At 44.2% G+C, this 14,159-nt stretch overlaps 1 protein-coding gene across 1 annotated transcript in view; it reads right to left on the reverse strand.

Annotated features, from left to right (window-relative positions):
• ppfia2 (PTPRF interacting protein alpha 2) overlaps positions 1–14,159 on the reverse strand; it is a gene marked incomplete at both ends in the record, with an annotated part of 259,369 nt that overhangs the window by 50,051 nt on the left and 195,159 nt on the right. Inside the window, 4 exons of the mRNA XM_080754745.1 lie at positions 1,294–1,383; positions 2,765–2,899; positions 6,782–6,928; positions 9,803–10,024. Coding sequence (XP_080610871.1) covers positions 1,294–1,383; positions 2,765–2,899; positions 6,782–6,928; positions 9,803–10,024 — 594 coding nt within the window. The remainder of the gene's footprint in view (positions 1–1,293; positions 1,384–2,764; positions 2,900–6,781; positions 6,929–9,802; positions 10,025–14,159) is intronic.

The raw sequence follows: 14,159 nt of genomic DNA on the forward strand, positions 1-14,159 counted from the left end.
GCACGAAGGGTTCCCGAAGGGTTCCCAGTTCGAATCCGGGCTCCCCCTGAGTTAATAGCGAGTTTAAGCACGCTACGGCAACAGCAGATGACAACGGTAATCGGAAATGATCCGCGCTCGATATATAAACCTGCCGTCGCCGCGGCCGCCTCTACTACGGCAGAAGGTCCCTTCCCACGTAGCGCCTACTCCGTCTGCTGCTTGTATGCGTCGCCATGGGAACCAAAGCGTTCAGTGAAAGGGGTGGGAACCCGTCGCCGCCGAGGCTTTGCTTAACCATTTTGATCGCTACGGCGATTACGTAATAGCAGCCATAGTCCGCCTGGCGTTGCCGTATTGAAAACCATCTAGCTTAAACTCGCTAATGTCGAAGGGTCCTTGGGCAAGACTCTGAACCCCACATTGCTCCCGGTGAGCAGATTGGTGCCTTGCATGGTTTCCTCCGCCACCGGTGTATGAATGTGTGCGTGAATGGGTGAATGTAATGCACAATCTCTGTAAAGCGCTTTGGATAAAAGCGCTATATAAATGCACCATTTACCATTTATTCCTTCAGGTGTTACCATTAATACTAATGAAGGCTCTGTTCCATTCTGGTCAAACAGAGTCAGGGTGCTGATATTGTGCATGTTGGCTCACTGGAAACACTCCGCTACACCAGTGGGTCTCTCAAAGTGTGGTTCTGTGGTGGATATACACACACAGGACACTTGTTGAGTTATAATTCACTGCGATATTGCCTAATGCCTATGTTTACAAGTTTGTTCCACTTTACTAGAAGCACTATTACCTTTAATGCATAATTATGTGCTGTTAACTTTAAGAGTCAATGCACACCTACGAGGTGTTGACGTAATTACCTGTGCGACAGGTCTGTTATTATTCTTCCTGTGCTACTTGGCCCTTCAAAGAGAAATACATCTCCTTCATTTCTCGTCCTGCACTGCACTCCTACAGTTCCAAATAACCGCTTAAAAGGTGGGTAACTCTGAGAGTGTACAAATGGAACAAAATGTACCCGTTTGTACACTCTCAGAGTTATGGATGTCCTTGAAATAAAAGGTTTGAGAACCACATGAAATGGAACAGAGCCTTCATCAGTATTATCATTGGTAACACCTTTGAAGGAAGTAAGAAGAGACCCGACTTCTGTCCAATATGGCTACTGTGCATACAGCCAATAAACAACACCCACAAACGCAGCTTGAGGTCTAACAAAATGAATGAAAGTCTGCCGTCTAAAAGTGAGCGATAGCTGCGAGGTCCTGCGTCGGGGGGGCGGAGCGGGGCTACCTTCCTAAGAATGGAGTTCATGTCTTGGAGTTTAGCTTCCATAACAAAGTGATAATCATCGGGAGAGGAGGAAGCAGAGCTGGAGTCGGACTACGTGAGCCCAGGGAGGAGGAAGAGGGGACACATTGGAGAAGTCATGAGAAGGTGATGTACAGTCAAATCTCTCGCACAGGTTTTTGGGTTTCTTTCTTTACATTTGGCCAGATAAGAACATCTGGTTTAAAGGACAACTTTGTTTTTTTTACAACAAGGGTTCATATTTTACATTGTAATTAGAGAAAAGAAAAAGTGAGTGTTAAAATGTTTTCATTTGCTTCGTTCTATTGTTTTATCGCGTTTACAGTGCTAAAATGTGGGGCATGCGTACGCATGGGGGCATGCGTACAAGTGGCTAAATATGTATTTTTAGATACAATAAGCCAGCAGTTTCTTTATTGCTATTTACAGTAACACTTCTAGCCTGCATAAGTCACATCCAACCATGAAAGGTTGCGTTGTATCTTGGGAATGGGTTTATTCTTTGTAAAATGACAAATTTAGCCACTTGTACGCATGCCCCCAACCACTGAAATAAGAATCTCTAAAACAATAGAAAGAATTAAATTAAATAATTTTAACACTCATCTTTTATATTCTTTAATTACAATCTAAAATATGAACCCTTGTTGTAAAAAACGAAAGTTGTCCTTTAATATGCCACCTTGCTGTATCCATTGTGTGTGTGTGTGTGTGTGTGTGTGTGTGTGTGTGTGTGTGTGTGTGTGTGTGTGTGTGTGTGTGTCAGTGGTGTGTGTGTGTGTGTGTGTGTGTGTGTCAGTGGTGGAAAAGTAACTAATAAGTAACATTTTGAGCTATTTGTACTTTACTTGAGTATTTCCAATACTTTTACTTGTACTCCACTACATCTCGGATCCAAATATTGTACTTTTACTCCACTACATTGATTTGTCAACTAGATGTTTATTACTAAACATACATTAGCCACTTCAGCCCTGTATGTTTCGGCCATTTGAAAATAGCCGATCTACAAGCTCACAATGTGTCGCGATGCGACGCATTGTGAGCTTGTAGATCTGCTATTTTCAAAAGATTTTTTTATATATTTCATACATTTGAAAACGTGTCAAACGGGACATTCTGCATAATGAGTACTTACTACTTTTTGTACTTTAAGTACATTTTGATACCAATACTTTTGTACTTTTACTCAAGTACATTATGAATTCTGGACTTTTACTTGTAAGGGTGCCCTCACACCAAAATACCTATGAGAGTGGAATCCGCGTTCCGCCAATGCATTTCAATGATAAGGGAGCGTTTTTTGCAGAAATCCTCTGCTGGCATGAAACCGCTTCACTCGCACTTCTTTCACTTGTACATATTTTGTTCTGATTGTATTGTATACACTTCTGCTTTGGCAATGTAAACATATGTTTTCTCATGCCAATGAAGCCATTTGAATTTGTGTTACCTTGGTGAGGGCTGCTATCCTCTGGGCCAGTTCAGCCTCTACCTCGGGCAGGGTCTCTGCCTTCCTCATAGTCTGCTGGAGCTTCTGCTCAGCCAGCTCCAACCGCTCCTGTAGCTGCCTGTTCTTCTCTTCCATCTGCGCGCACACACACACACACACACACACACACACACACACACACACACACACACACACACACACACACACACACACACACACACACACACACACACACACACACACACACACACACACACACACACACACACACACACACACACACACACACACACACACACACACAGTTTATTCCTAGATCTAATATTTCGACATCTCCTGCTCGAACTGGCCTGCTCGAACTGGATGCGTACAGCTTTTCAGTCAGACACACTTGAGAGGATTGACAATGCTTTCCCGGATCTGGTCCTGAGGATGCTCCCCAACGAATGCGAGCAGCAGGAACGAATTGGCAAGAGAGTGCGCGATAAAAAAAACATCACAATATATGAACCCATAGAGCTCAGAACGAGACATTCTGAAAGAGCCTGTGAGGCACGTACAAATAATATAGCAGGAGGAGGTTGGGGTAGTGGAGGGAACAAGCGCTGAGGGTGCCCCGTGGCCATGTTGTGTTGATGATGATGACACAGGCTGTCACAAAGACATTATCTCTGTGTGCTTGTGACTGTGATTGCAGTCCACTCTGCTGCCGTGTGAGCACTGTCTCTTATTTATACTTGTCTGATATCTGCTGCTAAGTGCTATGTGATGTCTCGCCTGCAGAAGATCTTGTGATTCTGGTTCCCAAACAAGTGGGTCGGACTCGGGACCCATTTGTGGGTTGCGGACACTTTTCTATGCGTCCCTTTATTTTTGGTTTCCTACATTTAGTTTTTAATTATTATTATTTCAAAACATTTTTATAAAACTTTCCGCCCAAAAGTAAAAAATGTCATGTTTCTTAAATGTTGATCCCACGATTTTGTAACCAATTTTTCACCCGGTACCAAATGCCTAAACTGTAATCCTGGGCTCTGCTTTCCCTCTGCCAACCTGGGGAGGGCCTCGAACTGAGCTCATGCTTCCTTCAGTGCATGAGGAGACAGCAGGCCGCTTCTTATCACCTGACAGGGCAGAGCTTCCCCGGTTGGACGTAGCGTGTTTAAGGAACACGTTATCCCAACCAGTTCCATTCCCCTCCATCAGGCACCCTGGCTGGCCAGGGGGAGGCATTATAGAGACCAGGATTACTGCGTTTTTTGTGAGGGTATCTAGCCTAGGGGACACGGGGAGAACATGCAAACTCCACACAGAAAGGCCCTTTTACCAACCCCCACCTAGGGTGTGGGCGCTGATGAGAGGACACGCCCCCAGCGCCCACAGTGTCCCCCGGCGGGAATTGAACCCAGGACCTTCTAGCTGTCAGGCGACAGCACTACCGACTGCGCCACCGTGCCCCTCATCGATCTACATATGCTGCAAATGTTCTTCAGTCTGCACAAGAGGTATTTCTCATTTCATTACTATGTTAACCTTAACCCATTCCCTGCGATCTTAAAAAATGGATGTGCGCTAAAACTGCCGGGAAATAGCTATATTTTATTTATATTTATTTATATTTTTTGAAGAGTTGTACACGCCAGGACATCATTGCTATGCCCGAGCATAACATGAAGCTTCAGTTAGTGGCTTCAATACGTTACATTTTAGAAGTTGACCATTATCCGTTTTTTTAAACATTGAGCAAGGGATACATTATGTGCATTCTAAGTGGCAAACGAGAAGCATACAGATGCTGCTCTCTTCCCATCACGCAATGCCTGTGAGTGAAATCCAACAGCCAGTGAGAGACTATTATTTCCCTGTCGTGCACAAAAAGTGTTTCGCTGCCCCCCCCTTAACTGATCAGCTTTAATCCGCTCCATTTTTGCTGACTGCTTGGCAGCCACCCCGCCTGTGGCAGACACTCTGCTTCTCAAAGCCATGGCCTTGGCAGTTCAACACGCAATAATTAGACTGGTGCGAGTCATGTGAATGAGTGATAACACAAAATCCCCAGGATTAATTTCACTCTGAAAGTTTTCGGTACAGAGTGCTAATTTAACCACGTTAACCCTGGCATCAAAATTTGGGGCATTTGGTCCCAAAAAGAGCAGATTTTCAAGCTCACAATTAAGGCATCATGATGCGACGTGATGCTTGTAGATCATCTGTTTTAGCTATTCATCGCGTAGGGCTTATGACCTTTTCTTCAGCCTATTGTTGCTGGGCACCAACCTGGGAAAGCAACATTGTGTGTGTGTGTGTGTGTGTGTGTGTGTGTGTGTGTGTGTGTGTGTGTGTGTGTGTGTGTGTGTGTGTGTGTGTGTGTTTTCACATTATCCTCCCTAGTTCCCCTCCATCCACCCTCTCTCTTCATCCCCACAGCAGCCCAACAGCAGTAGACAAACCCTGCAGGCGTGGCTGCTGGCATGGCGACAAGTAAAACTCATTTACACACGCAGCGAGGAGTGTGGACATTTGTGTGCATGTATGTACAGTATGTATGTGTGTATGTACAGTACTGTATGTATGTATGTATGTATCTATAAAAGGTAATTTCTGTATCCTCTGGGGAGGTCGCTGGATGCAATGCCATTTATTTTATGGAGCGCAAGTTGTAGTCGAGCCGCTTTTGTGACCGGCTTCTGGGGTGTCCTAGAACATGGGGGGGCTGATGTCAATTAAACCTAAGGGCGAAAAAGGAGGAGTTCCAATGGAAATAATTATGTTTCTCTAGATAAATTTTGCTTATTCCTGCAGTGCAATACACACTGCTTCAGTGACACACGACCAAGGCATGCCATGGTTGTGATTGTGCATACACGCCATTGCAAATTGTCTGTGCATGTTTGGGCATCTGTGTGCATGTGCAAGTGCTTGTATTACGTGTACAGTATGTGGTTATTCGATTCTATCTCTACAGTATCTTCATCCATCTGGACCTCAGCTGGTGGCTGTAGCTGATATTACCTAACTGTCCAACCTTTTCTGGGCAAGACAATCATCAAGGGGATTAAATCCTGACAAGAACATAAGGTAGCTTGCAGTAGCATCATTTGACACAGATTTACATGAATGATAGGAGTGCGTGTGTTAGGGCTGTCACGATTATGACATTTTACATGACGATTAATTGTCACTCAAATAATTGCGATTAACGATTTAATTGTGTTTTTGTCGTTGACAATTACATTCCTGTTTGGCTTTTAGGCTTTGAAGTTGCATTATGGTAGATATGACACATAACCTAAATATACAAAGAAATTACTGACATATTTGACAACTTTATACTTAAAAAAGAACATTGATAGTGGAAATAGCCAGTCTACAAGCTCACAACGTGTCGTGATGCGACGCGTTGTGAGCTTGAAGATCTGCCTTCAGCCCTTCACAATAAAGGTGCAGGAAGACTGGGCACTGGGCACCTAAATATTGTGGGCACCTCAATGTTAAGTTGGATGAAATTATTGCTGTGTGTGGTTCTATATGGGCTGTGTCAATAATTCTGACAAATAATAGCATGCAGCTATTATAGTCTAAACTTTTTTTTTTTTTTTGAATAGCCAAAAGTATAAAAATATTATGGTTAAAAAAGAACTAAGTTAGTTCATTTTGGGGAACCATGACCTTTAGTTCAAAATATAGAATTATGAACTATGAAATGAACTAGTTCATTTTAGAAGTTTTGAACTTGAACTTGAACTAGTTCATTTTTAAAGTGAACTTTCCCAACACTGTCTGCCGCCAGTATGGCCAAAGTACACATTTGAGCGTCCATTGTAAAATTAATTCGTTTAGAAAGAACCAATAGATCATTTTCTATAACATCGCAAAGGTAAGCTGCTTTTTGCTGGCACCAGCCCCAATAAATAAATAATAACATCTGGCAGTAGGACAGTTAAGCAGACGGGGGGGACATAATCTGCAACAAAAGAAAGCTCCACGTACAGTATAAGTGCTTGACGTCACACAGACCTGTCTGAGGAAAGCCTCCTTGTTGGCCAGCTCGTTCTCCAGCTTGTCGCTGATGTCGTGCAGGGAGGTGGACTCTCGCTGTGCGCTGAGGTAGCGCTTCTCCAGCGTGACGATGCGCTCTTCCATGTCCTCCTTCTGACACATGGCCTGGACGGACAGACGGACACACACACACACACACACACACACACAGACAGACACAATTATGGCATAAGTCAGTTGTTTTTCAGGCCACTACCCCCCCCCCCCCCCAAATAACATGGGGACCCCCCTGGGGGTCCCAACCCACAGGTTGAGAACAACTGGCATAAATGTACAGTATGTTGACCGCATGCAAACATACCTGCAATACAATCTAGGCAAGAAAAAAAAAAGAAAAAAGCAAACAGCTATGTAAGCTTCCCCTCCCTAATGTGACTGTATCTCAGAAACACAGAGTTCATTTCCTCTGTGGCGAGATAGTGCACACGCTCATGCACCCATACACATCTACCTGCACGCACGCGCACACAACCACACACACACACTGTATATGCATGTGCACGGTGCGAGAAGACGCGCACACACAGGAAACATGGTACGCGTTGCACTGATAAGCCCACTCTCAGTGGCGGGAGCGTGTGGTAATAACACTGGCTCTATCTGATAAGACAGCCAGGGGTGTCGCACCAAATCCTGGACCCTGGGTACAAGGATTCACTCACATTTTGTGCTTTAACTATCGACAAATAGCAGATATACAAGCTCGAAGCGCAGCACCGAGTGCCGCGCTGCAAGCTTGTAGATCTGTTATTTTTGAAAAATCATGAAAATATTGAACATTTCAAATCCTTCTAAGGTTTTATTCTTTTTTAAACCTGTGTTTCTACTATGTCAGTGGTGCTCAAACCTTTTCATAACAACGACCCCCAAAATTATATGTATTTGGCCGGGGACCCCCCATCTCAAAATTTAGTATTTAGTTCCAAGGAGCCCCCAGAAGCAAAATTTGAGTTACAAATGTTTGCTTAAAAAATACATGTATTCCAAGATTTGTGCACATTTTCACGACTTTTCAAAAATAGCATATCTACAAGCTCGCAGCGTGGCATTCATGCCGTGCTGTGAGCTTGTATATCTGCTATTTTTCAATAGTTAAAGTATAAAATAATTAAGGCCCCTCCACCTTGGGCCCTATAGTAACTGTCACACTTTTCCCCCCTTGTGACACCCCTGAAGACAGCCCCCTCACACTTTCGGGACCACGATCGCTGGCTCTGCCTGCGCGGCAATCAATAGCAATCTCTGCCGTCCGTGGACCCGCCGTATATCGTCACTGTCGCGCAGAAACCTTGTATGTCCGTAGGCCTATTTTAGCTTTCCATGTTTTTTAAGAATGTTTTAACACTTTGTCATTTGACAGCGGCGTGCAAATGTAGCGAAATGGCCACGCTCAAGCTAAGCTCAAGATGTGTCGCAATGCTATGCTACGTTTGTGACCGTGTAGACTGACCGAAAAAAAAGATATATATATCCCACGATTTTGTAACCCATTTTTCACCCAGTGCCAATTGCCTAAGCTGTAATCCTGGGCTCTGCTCTCCCTCTGCCATGCCTGGGGAGAGCCCTGAACTGAGCTCATGCTTCCTTCAATGCATGAGGAGTGAGCAGGCCGCTTCTTTTCACCTGACAGTGTGGAGCTTCCCCGGTTGGACGTAGCACGTGGAAGGAACACGTATGCATGAGGAGTCCAAGTTGCTTCTTTTCACCTGACAAGGGGGAGTTTCCCCGGTTGGACGTAGCGTGTGGAAGGAACACGTTATTCCAACCAGTACCTTTCCCCTCCATCAGGCGCCCCAGCTGGCCATAGACTGGCTATTTGATCTATTTTTGAAATATTTCACCTGTAATGATGCCAGGTTGAAAGCACATACACGGTTTCCGCCTGACCGCCCCTATATTCATATGCAGACCAGTGAGACCACTGCATTGACATTCACTTCACAGTGACATTTCCAACAGATAGAGTGGGGTTCTGTGATTGCATTCTTAATTGCCTATTTGAGGCACAGGCCTCATTTCTTTGGATATGTGGCTGTTGAAGTAGCCTGCATTCTATATGGCCACGCCCACAAACGGCTCGTTAAAAAGCCATCAGCCTGGTTTGAGAGTTTCACTGAGTGTTTGTCACTGTAGTGGTTACAACCTATTCTAAAACGGCTAGTTCCATTCCTTGATTCTGATTGGCTGGTTGCCGTGGTATATCTGAGACTATAACCCACACCTTGAATCAGTTTATATCAAACCCAGGTGCGTTATTTCTTTCCACAGTGTTTCACAGTGCACCAATTATCTGCACCTGTGTCGTTTCTGCTGCCTGGACGGGAAATACATTCTTGCAGAGCAGACCTTATTGTGTATTATTAGTGAAATAGAACAGCTTTAATTGGTACATGTCTATGATTTTCATGTTGCAATATTGTGACCGTTTTAGAAAAGCAATAAGCCACGCGAGGCTTGTGGTTACCGGGGTATTATACACCGGCTGAGAGGGTCGGAAACACTCGGCTGCGCCTCGTGTTTCCCAACGCCTCTCAGCCGGTGTATACTACCCCGGTAACCACTCGCCTCTTGTGGCTTATTGCTTTAGTAGAGAAGCCTGTGTACGTGTTCACGTGTGCACGAGTGTTTGTTTGATGAGAGAGACCATGTGAGAGTGTGTATGGTAATGCAAGCTTGTTAAGAGTCAGCTATATCTCCTGTGTGTGTGTGTGTGTGTGTGTGTGTGTGTGTGTGTGTGTGTGTGTGTGTGTGCGTGCACGTACATTTGATTGTGTCATCGTGCATGCCTCATCATGCATGCACGTGTGCATGTCTACATAAATATATAGAGTATGTGCGTGTGTGCGTGCGCGCGTGTGTGTGTGTGTGTGTGTGTGTGTGTGTGTGTGTGTGTGTGTGTGTGTGTGTGTGTGTGTGTGTGTGTGTGTGTGTGTGTGTGTGTGTGTGTGTGTGTGCGCGCGCGTGCGTGCAGCACCTCACCTCTCTGATGTCTCTCTGGTACTTGTTGCTCATCTCCTCTGACTTGGTGAGGTCCTTGCGGGCCGTCTCCAGCTCCAGCTCCACCTCGGAGACGCGCGACGACAGCGAGGACATGCGCTCCTTCATCTGGGCCAGCTCGTAGTTCTGCTTCTCCAGCAGGTCCTGGAGCTCCACCACCTGGCTGGCCTCGTGGGCCGTCTCCAGAGAGCCGTTGGACAGTCGCTGGGGGGGGGACGAGAGGGGGGACATTTAGACTGAGGACATGATTCTTACAAATGTCTCCTACAGTGTTGATTTCGTCGACTAAAACTATGACGAAAAATGTTTGTCGACTGCGTTTTCTTCACTGACAAAAACGAAATAAAAACAAAATAAAAACTAAGCTGTGATGACTAAAACAATTTTGTCAACAAAATAAAAACTAGACTAAAACGTTAGGGAGGGACTAGTGGAGAAGAGAGTCATTTTATGTTTGGTTGCTCTCAGGTGTTGCATGCTGAAAATAGCCGATCTACAAGCTCACAACGCGTCGCACACCTCGACAGAATGGCAACTAGTACTTACTTGCGCGCTCTGCTGGTGCAAAAACTAGTGGTAATAACTAGTAAGACGCCTCAGGGTGACAGACAGAGATACACACATACACACATACGGACAAGCTGTGACCGTTTACATATTAATGTCACAATGCCTGGATGAATGGAGGTGAAACATGTTTCAGTGACAAAAGCGGCGGTTTGAGAATGAGATGTATAGTACGGGTGAGGAGACCGAAGATACCGTATGATACATTGGCCAGATTGAAAGCGATGAACAAGGAGAATAAAAAACAAGTTCCTTGATTTGCTGTCAACGTTGTCCTAGAGAGTATTGACGCAGGCTTTGAGAGATCGCTGCTGTTCTCACTCTGTCTTCTTTCAGTCAGTCACTTTAGCAGTCTAATAAATTGTAATACTCTGGCTCTTCCTCACGTACTTTAAATCTGGATGGTTGGTGACTAAATCTGGATGGTGAATAAAATAGATCACTGTCAACTGCATTTGAGAGGATGCTTTGATGCCTGCAAAATGATTAGAATTCACTGGCTCCTATACTGAACCCAGAATCTGTGTTTGAGGTAGATTAATGATGTGTGTGTGTGCATAAAGAACAAGTCATCAAATAATAATGTTATCGAGAGCAAATAATTCCTTGAAAATAACCGCTCTGAAATACTGTAGCAAGTGGGAGCATAATATTATCAATTCCTCATGCACATTTCCTGGGGCAAGCTGCCCAGATCACATATGCCACACGGGTCTTCTTATTTTTTCACTCTCAAAAAGCACTTGCAATGTAGTGCATTTGAAACTACATTGCAGTGCACATCATGGGGTGATTGTTTTATTTTATTTTTTGTTTATTGTCTGTTTATTTCATTGAGTGAGGTCAGCAGACAAAGTGAAGTGAGTGAGATGAAAAACTCTGGATGAAATGTGCCAATCTCAACAGGAAACATTGGTGCATATGACAAAGAAAAAAAGCGATATGGCCTTCTTTTGTCTCTCTGGCTGCTCATTTCCAGCTATCCATCTGTGAGGAAAACCTAATTGAGCGTCTCTCAGGACATTAGGCCCAGGGCATTTCAATAACAGCACTCTCATGACAGACCAACTTTAAGGATTTACACCCCACCTAATGCTAAATGCCTTAAGTCTGATTTATTCACGTACCGATCTGAAATCTCACAACGTTGCAGCACAGCGTGTAAAGAACGTAAGCTAGATGTGTAACGTTGTCTGAGACTAGGGAGGTGTTTGGGATACACAGTGACGTCATTACGTGCGCGTCCCGCTTCAAATACGCGTTCACGTCGCCCAGAGACGCATTCACGTCATGGGGTCCCGGGGACGCGCCTCCATAGTCCATGTTAAAATAATTTACCGCATCGCGGTAAAAGAAAAACATTAGCGATTAGCGAATAGCAAAGGCCGCGGGCCGCGATTTTCTGCAAAGTAGACTTCCGAAGCAATATGGAGACGTTTTAATTTTAGAGATCCCTTCATAATTGACTAAGCAATGTAATAATGTCCTTAAATCCTTGTGCATTGATTAAAAGCTGCCGTTTGTCGTAAGCTGAAAGTGAAAGTGATTTCTGTGCAACGGTGGCTCCCCCTCCTCCGTCCCCCGCACACGTGAAGTGAAACTTTTGGTGTGTCTTAGGGTGCTTTTTTTTTGCCTTGATGAAACTTAAGCAAGGCAGCGACATACGGTACTTTCTTCCTTGACAATAATGAGAGGCAGACAATACCATTACTGACATTTTGCTGAATATAAAAACATTTTATATTGCTAATAAGCAAAGTAAAAGGGAATCTTTTGGAAACTTATGGGTCTGTAACTCAGTGAATAAATGGAACCAAATGGACCTGTTCCATTCCATTCTGTACTAGTATTTTAACATTTAATATAAATTGGGGTCCCAGTGATATAAATATAATTAAATGGGTGTCTGTAGCCTAGTGAATTTAGAAATCCTAGTTCAAAGTTCAAACATTAGCTAAATTGTAAAATAAATATAAGAAATAGGCAAACATTTTGAAAATAGCCGATCTACAAGCTCACAGCGCTCAAACACATTTTATTGAGGACTCATAAAACTTTTCTGGGACCCATTTGAATGACCACCTGTGGGTCCCGGGACCCATTACTTTGAAAATGTAACATCACTGGATACATGAACATTGCAGGACCTGCAATACTGTCCACTATCATAAATATTCTAAATGCGTATTGTGGGACACAGAGAGTGAACATACTATTACTGTAGCAACAGGCTGCATATGTCTGCCTGCATTAGTTCATATGTCAGGTAGACGAGGCTCTAAGAAGGTGACCTCTTATTCCCTAGGTTAATGTGCACTATGTAAGCCTCCTCACTCAGCATCCCATTCCCCACCCTCTCACCATCTCTCTCTCTCTCCGCTCCTTGTCAACACAAACTGATAACCATGTGAGTGGAGTATGTCGGCGCATGTTTGTGTGTCTCAGAATGTGTAAAGCCCACCTTTAAAGAAAATATATATATATTTCACACTTTTGGAGCATATCCCTGGTCATCATATGGGCATACAATAATTAACTTTTTATTTCAAAAGTCCCTAAAAAGCCAATCTTAACGAATTCCTGTAAACGAAAATATGCCGCGTGATGACATAGATAGATTCTTATTCCGACCGTCAGGGAGCATTTGGTATGAGAACGCCAAGCCTACGTCCATCTGTCAGTCACGCTAATCAACAACTGCTCAGTCAGCTGCGTCTGTTTGGGGGGAGAGGCGGATCACGTTACCACTGTGCATCGCCTCAAAAACGCTATGGCCAAAGACACAACGACAAGTTTGTGCCGTATTTAGAAGCTCCGACGTGACGGTCGCCACTGGCGTGTTACTTGTGAATATAAATGAATTTTGATTACATCCACCTGTTTGATTCCCATAGCTGCAAGTTCCTTCAAACACAGCTGATTTAATTACAGAGCTACTCTGTTTTGAATCTTATTCAAGATGACATCCAGACGGTGTATTACTTATTTTAAACTTAATCAGCACACCAAATGATGTATCTGAAAACATTATAGGTTAGAAATAAGCCACATAGTAGCAAACATGCTTAGCTGGCCGTCTCACTCTCCCTTGTAAACAAACACTAGCCCCACTGCACATGGCTGCAGTGATTGTGATTCCAGCATCCCATAGCCTGAAGGGATGGGAATGGGATCTTCTGATTGGTTGAGATAATGTTTCAGACTGAAACCTCAAAATAAAATAACGAAAAAGCCATCGCATCAGGCCTTTAAGGTGCCACCACGTGTCAAGTCTACTAGACACTGAGCGGTCCACGGCAAGTAGACAGAAAATGGTGACATTTTATAATGAGCATTAGTGAGGACCAATTATATGAAGATATACTGTAGGTAACAGCTCCCCTGTGCACTCATCTGAGCCATCTGAGCAGCCTTACGGTGGGTGAAGCCATCAAAGTTATCTCCCTCCCCCCGTGGACCAGTAAATACTTAAATGCTTATTTGCCTTTGACTTTCTCTATGTGTGTACAGTATATCTGTATATCTGAGTGCAAAGTGCATGCAAATGGGGGATTGCCACGCTTCCTGCCGTTTGCGCCTTCTTCTCGTTCCCCCTAATCTTGTGAACGTCAAGATACAGCAACACATCTCACTATATGAATTAATAATCAAGACGCAATTGTGTATTCAGCTATGCAGATGCGTGAGTGCTCCTGCATAATGGCATTGGCCGAGGTCACGGCAAGTGCATTCACCTGACGGTGGGTGTCCTTCAGAATGCCTGCACAAAAGG

This window comes from Nannobrachium achirus, assembly GCF_963921795.1.
Source record: "Nannobrachium achirus genome assembly, chromosome: 23".
Lineage (NCBI taxonomy): Eukaryota > Metazoa > Chordata > Actinopteri > Myctophiformes > Myctophidae > Nannobrachium > Nannobrachium achirus.